Source organism: Ovis canadensis, chromosome 2 (assembly GCF_042477335.2).
Source record: "Ovis canadensis isolate MfBH-ARS-UI-01 breed Bighorn chromosome 2, ARS-UI_OviCan_v2, whole genome shotgun sequence".
NCBI classification, from domain to species: domain Eukaryota; kingdom Metazoa; phylum Chordata; class Mammalia; order Artiodactyla; family Bovidae; genus Ovis; species Ovis canadensis.
Window position 1 is genome coordinate 43,162,841 of NC_091246.1, and position 13,884 is coordinate 43,176,724.

At 50.5% G+C, this 13,884-nt stretch overlaps 1 protein-coding gene across 2 annotated transcripts in view; it reads left to right on the top strand.

Annotated features, from left to right (window-relative positions):
- Window positions 1-8,321: 8,321 nt before the first annotated feature.
- PEBP4 (phosphatidylethanolamine binding protein 4) overlaps window positions 8,322-13,884 on the top strand; it is a 221,470-nt gene continuing 215,907 nt past the window's right edge. Inside the window, exons 1-2 of one of the 2 annotated variants that reach the window (XM_069575970.1) lie at window positions 8,322-8,908; window positions 8,994-9,130. In XM_069575970.1, the coding sequence (XP_069432071.1) occupies window positions 9,000-9,130 (131 nt within the window). In that variant the 5' untranslated portion in view covers window positions 8,322-8,908; window positions 8,994-8,999. The remainder of the gene's footprint in view (window positions 8,909-8,993; window positions 9,131-13,884) is intronic. The other variant, XM_069575971.1, reaches the window with a different exon arrangement.

Sequence of the window (13,884 nt, forward strand, 5' to 3'; positions counted from 1 at the left end):
GGCACTCTGGAAATATTATTTCAGGCCTCAGTACAATGAGGGCCTTTACTTTGAAATTCACCTTTGCATAAATGATTTATTTTTATGTGTGCAGAGAGCATGTCCTAGGGATCATTAACTTACTGAGCTCACTGGGCAGGATGTGATCTCAGGCCACTATTGTTTTAATGTTTGGGGGCACGTCTCATGCTTCTGTTGAATGGTTTTGTCGCTAAGCAGGCCTGCTTGGTTTTGTGGTTAAGCCAACTTGCTTTCTTAAATGATCATTAACTTACAAGGGTCTCCCATATTTTTTCTACTTATAATCCCCCAGTGGGATTGTTTAATCACCTACTTTGTTCCTTTACTCTGTTCCTCTCACAAGTGCTATGCTCAGTCTTAACGCAATAAACCAAGAAGCAACAGTCTTTTCAGTGGGTTGAAACTAATTTCCTAATCCAAAGTGGAACTTACCCCCTCTGCCGCCCACCCATGAACTCTACAAAGAGATATGACATGAGAGGACATGAGAGATGTGACTTGGATCTGAGCAGGTCAAAAAGCCAGTTGTGCTGCCTCCTGTCCCAGCTGCAGGGACAGTGAGGGCTTGTACCTCTCCCGCTCTGGGCAAGGACATGTGGTCCCTGCTGGCAGAGCAGCGTTGGTGTTCTTTCCGCCCCTCACCTCCACCCCTGTCATCTGTGAGGGCTCCTGGGGATGTGACTGACTGACTGTGCTACCAGGAACTTACTTCCTTGGCCCTTGGGGAAGGCCTGGTGTCATTTGTTTACTATCTGCTGCTGCTACTAAGTCGCTTCAGTCGTGTCCGACTCTGTGCGACCCCAGAGATGGCAGCACACCAGGCTCCCCCGTCCCTGGGATTCTCCAGGCAAGAACACTGGAGTGGGTTGCCATTTCCTTCTCCAATGCATGAAAGTGAAAAGTCAAAGTGAAGTCGCTCAGTTGTGTCTGACTGGTAGCAACCCCATGGACTATAACTCACTAGGCTCCTCCCTCCATGGGATTTTCCAGGCACAAGTACTGGAGTGGGGTGCCATTGCCTTCTCTTTGTTTACCATCTAGCACCTGCTTATTGTTGTTCAGTCACTCAGTCGTGTCCAGCTCTCTGCGATCCCATGGACTGCAGCAGATCAGGCTCCTCTGCTCTCCACTACCTCCTGGAGCTTGCTCAGATTCATGTCCATTGAGTTGATGATGCTATCCAACCATCTTATCCTCTGTTACCCCCTTCTCCTCCTGCCCTCAATTTTTCCTAGCATCATGGTCTTTTCCAATGAGTCAGATCTTTGCATCAGATGGCCAAAGGATTGAAGCTTCAGCATCAGTCCTTCCAATGAATATTCAGGGTTGAGTTCCTTTAGGATCAACTGGTTTGAGCTCCTTGAAGTCCCGGGCACTCTCAAGAGTCTTCTCCAATATCACAATTTAAAAGCATCAATTCTTTGGCACCTCTGCTTGATTTAGGAGATAATTTGGTGACCAAAGACAGTCTCATCACCAAATGGTATTTCCCTAGGGAGCCCAAGCCCCTCAAAACGTAGTTTTCCCAGGCTTCCCTGTGGTCTAGTAGTTACGAATCCACCTTGCAATGCAGGGGACATGGGTTCGATCCATGTTCTGGAAAGATCCACGTGCCATGGAGCAACGAAGCCTGTGTGCCATAACTATTGAGCCTGAGCTCTAGAGCCCACAAGCCGCAGCTACTGAGACCTGCACAGCTTAGAGCTTGTGCTCTGCAACAAGAGAAGCCAACGCAATGAGACACCTGCACACTGCGACTAGAAAGTACCCCCCGCCCCCCACAACACACACACACACACACACACACACACACACACACACACACACGGCCCCTCTCTGCAGCTAGAGAAAATCCCCGTGCAACAGCCAAGGTCCTTGCAGCTCCAGACTGTTTGTTTCTCCCTGGTCTTACATCCCCTCTCTTCCCTAATTAGCAACTGCTTGGATCTGCCCGTTGGGACTCAGGGAAGGTCATGGAGGCTAAAGGAAGTCTATTTCTTATAATCAAAGAAATGGGGGGGTGGTGCAGCACAGAAAGGCTTTGTGCCTAGGAGCCCCACAGGACTCTGCTTAACATAATTCATCTGCCGAGTTGAGCTTATGATCAACATCTTTATTCAAAATAGTTGTTTCCTTTTCTCATCCGACATCTGTTCTTCTTAAGACTGGGGAGTACCAAAGAAAAGTGGGGGCAAGCAGTGGCTAATTAGGGAAGGGAGGGGATGCGAGACCAGGGAGAAACTGTCAAGAGCAGCTTTGGAGCAAGGTCCTTGGGGCATTTTCCATCAACAGATACACACAACAGTCTCTTTGAGCTGTTTTGCAGATACTGAGGGGCTTCCCAGGTGGCACTAGTGGTAAAGAACCCACCTGCCAATTCAGGAGACACAAAAGATGTGGGTTTGATCACTGAGTTGAGGAGATCCTCTGGAGTAGGAAATGGTAACCCATTCCAGTCTTTTTGCCTGGAAAATCCCCTGGACAGGTTGGTTATAGCATCATACCAATGAAAATCATAAAAAAATCATTGGCATCATACCAATGAAAATCAAACAAATATGTCAGCTTGAGTTTTGTAGGTCTGAAAGAGTACTTGAGAAAAGCTTAAAGAAGGAAAGGGCCAATGGGCATCAAAGGGAGGTCAGATTTGAGAGTAGGGTGAAGGGAAGACATTCCCAGCAGAGAGGAGAGTGGAGTCCCTGGAGGGGACTTTGAAAGTGGGACACAGAGCTCAGCCAGGGGAGGTGAAGCAATGAACTTCTGCACAGCTGTCCTCACATGCTGTCTAGGAGAACCTAACAAACAAAAACACCAAATCCCAGGCCCTAGGTTTGGAAAGAATGGGTTAGGAGCTTGTGAAGGGAAAGAACAGAGGCCTAGAGTCAACAAGGCTGACTTCAAATCCACCTCTCCTCAGCCAGCAAGACCGATAAGATGTCAAACCATCTTTAAATGCCTATAACAAAATATATAATTAATAGCTGCCTCTTTACCCTAGCGATGCTTCTATGGCTGAATTCATCACACTGTTGACAATTTTGTGATTGTTATTTATTTGGAGGTTTATTGTCCTTGTTCAACTGTGAGTTTATCAAGTTAAGGCTCTGCATCTCATGCATCTTTGTACCTTTAGCATCTGTAGGGTACCTGCCCCCAGTCAGGTGCCTGGCTGCTCTTTAAAATCCCATAAGCAGCACTTAAAAATGTACTCTCAAAGATTCTGACTTAATTCATCTGGAGTGTTTAAATGTCTACTGATTCCTTGAATTTCCTGGAAGAAATTTTCCAGAAGGAAACTGAGGCTGTCCACCCAGATGTGGTCATTTAAAGCACAGAAAGAAATCCAGGTCCTGCAAGCCAGGGACTTGGCCTGTTATAGGAGCATCCACTGCCCATTTTGGTAGAACATTACCTGCTGGACACAGTTGGTAGGCCTGGCAGCACTTGACCTTGAACCAGTGTTGTTCTTCTGTGGCTCCAGGCCACGCTTGCTGGGGAAGGGGGCACTTACTCCACCCCAACCAAGGGTCCCGACCCCACCTCTCTCCCATCTGTGTCTATGAGCCTTTTGCTCTAAAGCAGTCAGGCGCTATTTGTCTCTCTCAGGAACTCAGGTCTCTATGGTTTCCCTCCATTCCTCTGCAGCTCTCTCGCACATTCATAGTGCGTCTTCAGTAGGCTTTATAGTATAAAGGTAAGAGAATCGCCTATGTGATTCCCGCAGCTTTCTGTAGAGCCCTTGGAAGGAGGAATGCCAGAAAACCCACCCAGTCTTCTTTCCTATTCTCACCCACTCTACATATTAGCTCCTCCCTGGAACTCCCTAGAACTTTCTCCAACTGCCTCCCCAACGACCAACCGTTGCCTCCTCTGCTGGCAACTCCAGGAGCCTTCCCTATACTCTCCGTTGCTCAACACTGCCAGACTCTGATCGGGCCTTAAGGGCCCAGACTCTGGGGCATCCTGGAGGGAACTTTCTCCCCACCTTCTCCAGCCCTGAAACCTGCCAAGATTTCTCATCTCCCTGCAGCCTCCTCCCCACAGCTCCCACACTGCTCTGGGTAAGTGGCTGGACTCTACTCCTTGGCATGGAGTATGAGATGTGAGGCCAGGACTTTCCATAAGGATCAGCCAAAGAGGCAGAGAAACCTCAAGAATAAGAACTGTGGCCTGGAGGCCTTAAGGAAATTCGTGTTTAGGGTGGTATCTTCGATTTCTTCACTCTAGTATGATTTGAGGCTGTTATTCGTGGCTTTTCTATGCTTGTTTCTGAGCATCAAACATTTCTTTAACTTTCCCAGAAATGGCTCTTGGGTACATATATCACTGCTGGAGTTCTGTGCTGAGAATTGGCATTACTAATGGGATTAGCATTACTGATTTGGTTCAGACAGGCCTTACCAAGGAAGGAAGTAACAGACTCAGGAAGTTTCCTTTCTATGTGGAGTCCTGATTTCCCCTTCCAGAGAAAGAAGGATCTCAGGATGATCCTGAGAACTAGAATTCAAGGTGAAAGGTTATAGTCTTCTTGGGTATTTTCTGAGCATGTGTCTTGTCTGGACCTGCATATGGCTTTTTCAATTCTTCCACTTATACAGCTACTTTTGAATGTCTTAATTTCCCCGAGAGTCTCACCCTAGTTTCTGCTTAGGACTTTAGATTGTCCTTTATGGGTGTGAAGTGAAGTGAAAGTTGCTCATTCATGTCTGACTCTTTGCGACCCCACGGACTATACAGTCCATGGAATTCTCCAGGCCAGAATACTGGAGTGGGTATCTGATCCCTTCTCCAGGGGATCTTCCCAACCCAGGGATTGGTCACAGGTTGCAGGTGGATTCTTTACCAGCTGAGCCACCTGGGAAGCCCTTTATGGGTATTTACTCATAATTTAATTCGGCCCGCCAGGCTCCTCTGTCCTTGGAATTCTCCAGGCAAGAATACTGAAGTGGGTTGCTATTTCCTCCCCCAGGGAACTTCCTGACCCAGGGATCGAACATATCTCCTATGTCTCCTTCATTGGCTGGAGGATTCTTTACCATGAGGCACCTGGGAAGTCCCACAAAACAACACATACAGTATAATTCCACCTGTATGAAATGTCCAGAATAAGCACACCTATGAAGAGAGAAAGATTAGTAGTTCCCAGGTTCTGAGAGAGGAAGGAATAAGGAGTCACTGCTAATGGATTCTCTAGGCTTCTTTGGGGGGTGATGGACATATTCTGGAATTATATAATGAAGATAGCTGCACATCCTTTAGTGACTTTTATACTAAAATCCCCACTGAACTGCACATGTTAAACGAGTGAATTTTATGGTATGTGAATATATTTCAATGTTTTTAAAAATGAGGAAGGAAAGAAATGACTGAGGGGGAATTTGGTCACTGCAGTACAGAGACTCCAGAAGGCAGAGGTGGAAAAGTTGAGGAGGGAAGGGAAACATGAGAGTCTGTCTCTGGGGGGAGGAAAAGCAGGTGACACTTGAGCAGCGATAGGGGTGTCAGGCACAGGAGGCCTGGAGGAAGAAGAGGAGGGCAAAGCATTCCAGGAGCACTGGTTCAGCAGACCTGGGTATCTAGAGAAACCAGGATATCTCAGGAAGCCAACGGTGAGGCCTGACTGATGGTCCTGGGAGGTGGTCTTAAACCCAGGTGCCTGAAGGAAGAGAAGGCAGCTTCAGAGGTGGGCACTGAGGGGGCTGGAGTTCAAAAAGGCAAGTCTTGTGAATCCCCCCAAGGAAAGGATCAGATTCAAAAACACCAGGAACCACTGCATTCTGTCAGATCTCTCTGTACAAAAACAAGCCAGAGAAAGTTAGATAAATAAGCAATGGGGATCCAGGGCCTAAGGCCAGCGCGAGAGGTTACTTTCCCACTGATATTTATAGAGAGTTAAGAGCTATCGAGTGAACACGAGGACCATCAGAAACAGAAGTGGCAAGTTTGTCGGGCATTCAAACAAGCATGTATACAGCATCTAGACCCACCAAGGGCTGCCTTGGAAACCTAGACACAGACTAGGCACTGCCTCTGAGACACTGGTAGGCTGTGGGGTGGGGAGACTACAAGCAAACTGCTAAGTATAGATAGCTACAAAATAATTTTACTAACATATAAGAACTATAGAAATTGCTCTGATTCTGTATAACAGCAATCTAATGGAGTCTGGGAATCAGAGGAAGTTTCTTTGAGGAAATGACACTTCCAGATCCCCCAAGGGGAAATGGGAAGTGGCAGCGGAGTACTGGAAGGCCCTGGAGCAGGAAGGAGTTTGAAGGACAGGCAGAGAGTAGAAAGAGGTGGCTAGAGAGGCAGGAAGATCCAGATCTTTCAGGGCATTGTGGGATACCTGGAAGATTCCAGACTTTATTCTAAGAACAAAGGGACTAGAGAGGAACAAGTCAGGGCACAGCAGAGCTGAAAGAGGTGTCAGGAGACTGAATGGTTAAGGAGCATGGAGTCTAGAAGCAGAAAGCAAGGGATCAAATCTCAGGTCAGCCACCTACTGCCCATGTAACCCAGGTGCAGGTTCTCTAGCTAAATCTCTCTGTGCCTCACTCTCCCCCTCTGTACAATGGGATCATAATAGTACCTACCTCATGAGGATTATGGGGCTTCCCAGATGGTGCTAGTGGTAAAGAACCCCCCTGCCAATATAGGAGATAAAAGAGATTTGGGTTTGATCCTTGGGTCCAGAAGATCCCCTAAAGGAGAGCATGGCAACCCACTCCAGGAATTCTTGCCTGGAGAATGCCATGGACAGAGGAGCCTGGTGGGCTACAGTCCATGGGGTCTCAAAGAGTCAGACACGGCTGAAGCGACTTAGCACAGCACACATGAGGATCACAGTACAGAATAAAATACATATCATCATGAGGACTCAGTGCTAAAAACCTGGTGCTCACTGAATAAGGAGGAATTGCTGACTCAAGCAGTCTCCCCAGGAGCAATCCTGCCCCATGGACTCACTCCCACCTCCAGACAGCCATTCATCCTTACTGGGGTTAAAGGCTGCTGACACCCAGGAGGGTTCTGGCTTCTCTAGTGACTGTCACTTTGAAGACTGGAGCCTCTTGGTCTTGGGTGATCATTCTGGCACTACCATCCTCTGGCTTGGGCTGTCCTGTGAGCTCCGTGAGAGCAGGGACCATGCTCAGACTATGCCCCACAGGCACAAGGCTCAGCACAGAGGAGGTGCTCACACCTGCTGGTGAGATGGGTTGGGAACGAATGGATGAAGGGATGGATGGGTCTATGGAAGAATATTTATACTATCCATTAACTATTGAGCATTCCCTATGTGCCGGACTCCTTACTGAGTGCCTTACATAATTCATTTCATTTCATTCTCACAACCATCTTATGGAGAAGCTACTCAGAGACACTCTCCAGTAGGGGAGGCCTTGGGAAGGATCTTCCTGTGGGGGAGCCTGAGTCACACTTCAGAGAGCCTGATCACTGAGAAATGTGTTTATAGTTTGTAGCCCCAAAGAAGGGCTTTTTGCTGGAAGTTGGATCCTGGAAGTAGGAGTTCAACCAGAAAGCCAGCTCAGCTAAAAATGATTTCCTCAAAGATCTAGCTGCGTAGACTGTAGAGCCATGATCTCACCTTCCTTAGCCAGGCACAGGGAATAGGCGATCATACTTGTTTTTGAAAAGAGGTACTGCATCCTAGGTGGCGCTAGGGGTGAAGAATCTGCCTCAAATGCAGGAGGCGTAAGAGGCACAGGTTTGATCCCTAGGTTGAGAAGATCCTCTGGAAGAGGGCATGGCAACCCACTCCAGTATTCCTGCCAGGAGAATTCCATGGACAGAGGAGCCTGGTGGGCTACAGTCCATGGGGTCACAAAGAGTGAGACACGACTGAAGTGACTGAGCACACACACACACACACACACACTAGAGAGGCATGGGGCCCCCCAGTCATGTGGTTTAGCTCAGAGCAGAGCCCAGGAACCCTGGGTCCCCCACACCCCTCTCAATGTGTGAGAACTGCCTTTGATCTTTCCTTTGCCCTGCTCTGGTTCCAATCAGAGCCCCATACACTCCAGCCTGCCGGCCTGTTCCCCAAGGGAATGCAGACTGCCCTGGGGTCCCAGCTAAGCTGTTCAGTGCAGCTCAACCCCAAGGCCCCCCTTCCTCCCAGTACAGCGCTGTGCGTGCCACCCACATCTTGGGCGGCTCTGCTGGCCGTCTTCTCCAGGGACTATTATTTTGGGAGAGTGCTGAGTTCAGCACCACCACAAGGTATAGCTGGACACACCCCTGTGTCCTCAGCTGGCCCTTCGGAGCTGTCCTTTGGGCCAGGCAGCCCCACCCACTGGAGCAGTGGCCCTTCCTACACAAGGTCACCACGTTCAACCATGACCCCCACCCCACAGCCCTGAGGCCATCTAGACAGGCAGCAGAGGAGCTGTGGGCAGGAGAAGCAGAGCTGTGCAGGGGGCACTGCCCAGCCTCACTCCTGCTCCCAAAATCCCAGCAAAGTCAGGCTCTCAGGAGCACCCCCAGACCCCAAAACCTGGGGCCACCAGCCTCCAAAGGGTTTGCCTTAAAGCCAGAAGGGCAGGCTGGCCCTCGGCCAACTGACTGCACACAGGGAAACTCAGGGTAGGAGGCGTGTCCGGGACGAGGTGGGCCGTGTGAGAGGCTTGTATGAGCCCTCTTGCTCTGCAGTCTGCTCCGTGCCCCGGGCAGCAGCAGGACCGAGTGAGAGCACAGCCCTGCATAGACGGAGGAGGGGCCTAGGCCACGATTGTAAATTGAATCCAGCTGGGAGGAGGCCCAGGGCTGCTAAGGGACTTGTGTCCCGGTGGCGGATTAGCTGCTGGAGCCCAGGCTGTGCCCGCCCTTCTCCCTGGCGAGCAGAGGGCTCTCTCCCCACCAGGTGGGCCCCCTGGGGCAGGGGCTGTGGGTGGGAAGGGCACCCCCTGCAGAGGGCCCGGCAGCTCTGAAGACTCCTTCCTTTCCAGGTGCCCATGGGTTGGACCATGAGGCTGGCCACAGCAGCCCTGCTCCTGGGCCTCGCGGTGGCGGTCACTGGAGAGGAGGAAGACAATGACGTGTGTGTGTACGAGGCTCTGCCCGACAACGACGCTGTCCTTTGCAAGTAAGGCTGGGTGCAGAGGGAGGGGGGGTCTCCGGGAGTCAGGGGCCACTGGCTCCCACGGCAGTGTCTGTGGAGGGAGACTTGGACTGAGATCGAGGAGAGGACTGTGAGATAGGCCTGTGCCGTCAGTCCAGAGGGTGGTCCTCTCAACCCCAGGAGGGCACCTGGATCTGGCCGCCTCCCCTGGGGCCTCCAAACCTGAGGGGCTGGCTTCACCCTCCCTGCTGGGACCCCAAGAGAGACCATCCCTCCCCTACAGCCTGGAAGGCTCCCTTTCCCCTCAACAAAGTGGCACTTTCAAGAAAAGTGGCACTTGACAGAGGCTGTGTAACCAGACCCTCCCTGTGTGAGAGGTGGTTGTTTGCTTTTCTCAAACAAAGCCCTGGAAGTGTCAGGAAAGGCTGGAGTGGGGCCACTGGACATTGTCCAGAGAGAAGGCTGGGCGTCAGAGGCTGGCTCTGTCCCTTCCAAGGGCACAAGCTTCTCTCACTCTGTGTCGGAGTCCAGGTTGCTCCTCACCCATCGTGGGTCAGAAGAACCAGTCTTCATCACCCTGGACTCATGGGCCATCCCGAGGGCTGCCCAGGCCACATTGCCCCCAATACCCTCTGCCAACCTGGTGGCCGAGGATGCTGGCGTCACACTGAGGCCATCGGAAGTAAGAGCGGGAGCAAGGACTCACCCTTCTTACTCTGTCTCCTTGAGTACATTCAAATTCTTACAAACATTAACATTACTTTTAGAGAGATAAATATGTTTTTTCCTTAAAAAGTTGGGCAGCTGAATTCTGCCACCTCCCCCTTCCCCAAAATGGCACAGATTTTGTTCCTATCAGTACAGCTGTAACCCTGGTGAAACAGCGCTGGGTGAAATTTTGTGTGAGGAAAGGTGGGCAGGGCTGCTGCTCCTATGCATGCAAGGTGCTCTGCGGGGCAGGACCTTCCCGGGGGCAGGCAGGCCTTTCCCTTTGGTGGGCCAGTCAAGCCCCCCCAAGCTGGGGAAGACAGCGGGGCCAAAGCCATGATCACAGCCCCATGCAGAGAACCTCTTTGCTTCCCATGTTCACTGTGGGACACATGGATCCTATGTGTACAGTCACCATGTACAGAGGGAACCCACCGGCACCCCATCTTCCCTGGGCTCAGTGCTGCAGACATCCATAGGCTGGTCTCCTGGTGGCCTGGGGACCACAGCACGTGCAGGAGCTCCAGTCACCCAGTATGTGTAGGGAGTTCTGCCAGTGATTTAGAGTCCTTGACCTATTTCATTGCTACCATGACCCCACCAAGTACGTATTATCATCCCATTTTGCAGATAGGAATCCCCAGAGATTAAATAACCTGCCCATGGTGCTGATATACCTGACCAGTGGCAGAGCTGTGATGCTAACCCCTCCCCTCACTGCCCCTGACTACACCGTCTGACTACACTCCTACTCTTTTGCCACTCACCTTCAACTGCTGACCCTCGTCCAGGGCCCAGAGCATCTCAAGTGAGGGGAATCTGTCTTACAGCAGTCCAAGGGGCTGCTACAACACAGGGCCACAGACTGAGTGGCTTATAAAAAACAAAAATTATTTCTTATGATCCTAGAGGTGCTTCCCTGGTAGCTCAGATGGTAAAGAATCTGCCTGCAAAACAGAAGACCCAGGTTTGATCCCTTGGTCGGGAAGATACCCTGGAGAAGGGAATGGCAACCCACTCCAGTATTCTTGCCTGGGAAATCCCATGGACAGAAGAGCCTGGCAGGCTACAGTCCATGGGATCTCAAAGAGTCAAACACAACTGAGCGACTAACACACACATTCTGGAGGTTGAGAAGTCCAAGGTCAATGTGCCAGCAGATTGTTTGTCTGATGAGATCCCACTTCCTGACTCCTAGATGGCTGGATCCTTGATGGGTCTTTGCAGACTGGAAGGGGTGAGAAAGCTCTCTGGTTAAGTCTTTTCTATCTTCATGAGAACCTCACCCTCATGACCTGAGCACCTCCCAGAGGCCCCACTTCCAAATTTCATTACCTTTAGGGCTAGGATTTCAGCATATTAATTTTCAGTTCATTGCAAGGAGTCATTCTCAGGACTTCTTAGAAGACACTAGCAGATCCCCAGTTTGAGAACTTAATGGACTTCCAGCATTAAGCTTGCATGCTAGGACACGAGTTTTTGACTGCAGATCATCATTGCAAGAGGGAAGCTTTGACTTTATAACTGCTGAAGATTTTTTTTGGTAAAATATCCAGGGGATCTTCCTGACCCAGGGATTGAACTTCAGTCTCCAGCATTGCAAGCAGATTCCTTACCATCTGAGCCACCAGGAAAGTTTATTAAAAGATCGTCACAGAATGAGAACACAAAGGAATATATCAGACTCCAAAGTTGAGATCAAAAAGTTGAGTTCTGTGCCCCCCATCCCCAAGGATCCTGCTCAGTTCAGGCTCCTGACCTTATTGAGAGACTCCCCTAGAGAAGTGCCTCCTCTCCCGGGTATTGTTAGAATCTAACAGGGAATTCTTGAAGTTAGCACTCAGGACCTGAAAGTATTAATCTATAAAGGAGGGATTTCTTGTGCTGTGACAAGCAATAGAGAAATATTGTTAAGAGAAAAGTTCTTCTAGAATAATACCTTACCTATGCTTGAGGGGCTTCCCTGGTGGCTCAGATGTTAAAGAATCTGCCTTCAAGGTGGGAGACCCAGGTTGAGAAGATCCCCTAGAGAAGGGAATGGCAACCCACTCCAGTATTCTTGCCTGGAGAATCCCATGGACAGAGGAGCCTGGCGGGCTACAGTCCATGGGGTCATAAGGAGTCAGACATGACTGAGCAACTTTCACTTCACTCTTGAGGAAGACAGACTAGACCAACAAAACCACTGAGAGTCAGAACTCTAGGTTCAGTCACAGACATGAAAGAACTAAAGTCATCCAACCGCCGTCCAGTGGGTGAATCCCCTCAGCCCCTCCCTCCTTGTTGCCTTGGCCCCAGTGGCCCCAGTGGACTCTCACAGGGACACAACCTGCTTCCCAAAGCCCTCTCTTCTGTACTGAAAACCTCCCACTTCATAGAGGGCACCCTTGTGTCAAGGCTTGTGACTTGTCACAGTCACCCTTGTGACTGCCCTTCTTTAACTTCACCCCCATTCTTCCTAGTTTTGCCCCAGGCCCTGCATCGAACAAGTCTAGTCTCTCTGTCCCTGGAGGGTCCTTCCGATGTTTGGAGACAGATGTCATGACCATCCCCCGTCCCCTGCCTTCACCTGCAGTGTTTTTCCTCTGAGCCTCCACCTCTCATCCTTCAATTCCTCCTTGGGGGTCTTGTTCTGGGCTCCTGCCTTAAGGAAGAACTGGTTGGAGATAGACCCACGTGTCCACACTGAGAACCATGCAGCAGAGGGTGGGGTGTCCCCTGAGTCCCCAAGCGCCTCTATGAAGGCAAGCCTTCCCTCCATGGACCTTTGTGTCTCGCTTGCTTTGGGGGCAGCTGGGATTCTGAGCTTTTTTCATCCCCAGGGAGCTGTTTTTCTCCGATCTGATTCTTATGATGCTGAGTGACCTCCGGGAACATCCAGTCAAGGGAAGTGCAGACAAGCCTATGCACTCCTTCTCTGTTGCTTACAGCAGAGTTCCCCAAACCTCACAGTGGCACACGTTTATCGCCTCAGTTTCTCTGGGCATGGCTCAGCTGGGCACCTCTGCCAGGTTCTTGGGAGGCTGTGGTCCAGCTCTTGGCCCATGGTGATAGCCTCACCTGAAGAATGAGACTTGGAGGCAACATGTGGGCTTCAGACCCTGGGCTGACAGTGCCCTGTGGGTATGATGGGGGCCTGGCTGGATGGACCTAACTCTTGGTCCCCTGGCACCCTCTGGGGCTTTGCTTGCATGCTCAGCCATGTCCAACTCTTTGTGATCCCATGGGCTGTAGCATGCCAGTCAATCCTGTCCATGGGATTTTCCAGGCAAGAATACTGAAGTGGATTGCTGTTCACTCCTCCTGGGGATTTTCCTGATCCAAGGATGGAACCTGTGTCTCCTGCGTCTCACGCATTGCAGGCATATTCTTTATTGCTTGAGCCATCTGGGAAGCCCCTTGAGGGCTTTAGGCCCGATCTGAGAGGCAGCAGAGAGCAGCGGCTTGCAGCGAGATCTTAGTTCCCTCCTCAGGAACTGAACCTGGGTAGCCTGGATAAAAACCAGGAATCCTAGCTGCTAGTCCACCAGAGGCTAGGGGCGAGAAGCAAAATTCCCCTGGCCCTTGCCCCCCTCCACTGAAAAATGCAATTCTCAAGGAGGCAAAAACTGTAAAACTGAGTATGAAGTTTATTATTAGAGACACAGCACGACAACTGGGAGAGCGCACAGATAAACAGTTTGTTAAGACAGAAGCAAGGCAGAGATGCACACCCGGAGAGAAAGGGTGTGGGCGTCCCCCCTAGTGAGGAATGCAGTAAAGAGGCGGTTAAGTCGTTTATATAGGGCAGTTCTTCTGGGTCTTTGTTTATCTTTGGCTAATTATCTGATTTCTTTTTCTACAATTGACCTGCCCTAGGACCCTCCCCAATATCCATGTACAACTATTCTCTGAGATGGATTCCAGCCCAGAGGCCTATGGGGGAGCCTCAGCATCACCTGCTATGGGGTGCTTTCACCTTCTTTTTGACCCTCAAGGAGGCTTCCTGTCCATGTGCAGCATCTCCCTTGTCCCATGGAGGGGACGTTTGTGACCTCTTGATCTTTTACTCAAACAGGGTTTAACCCTTC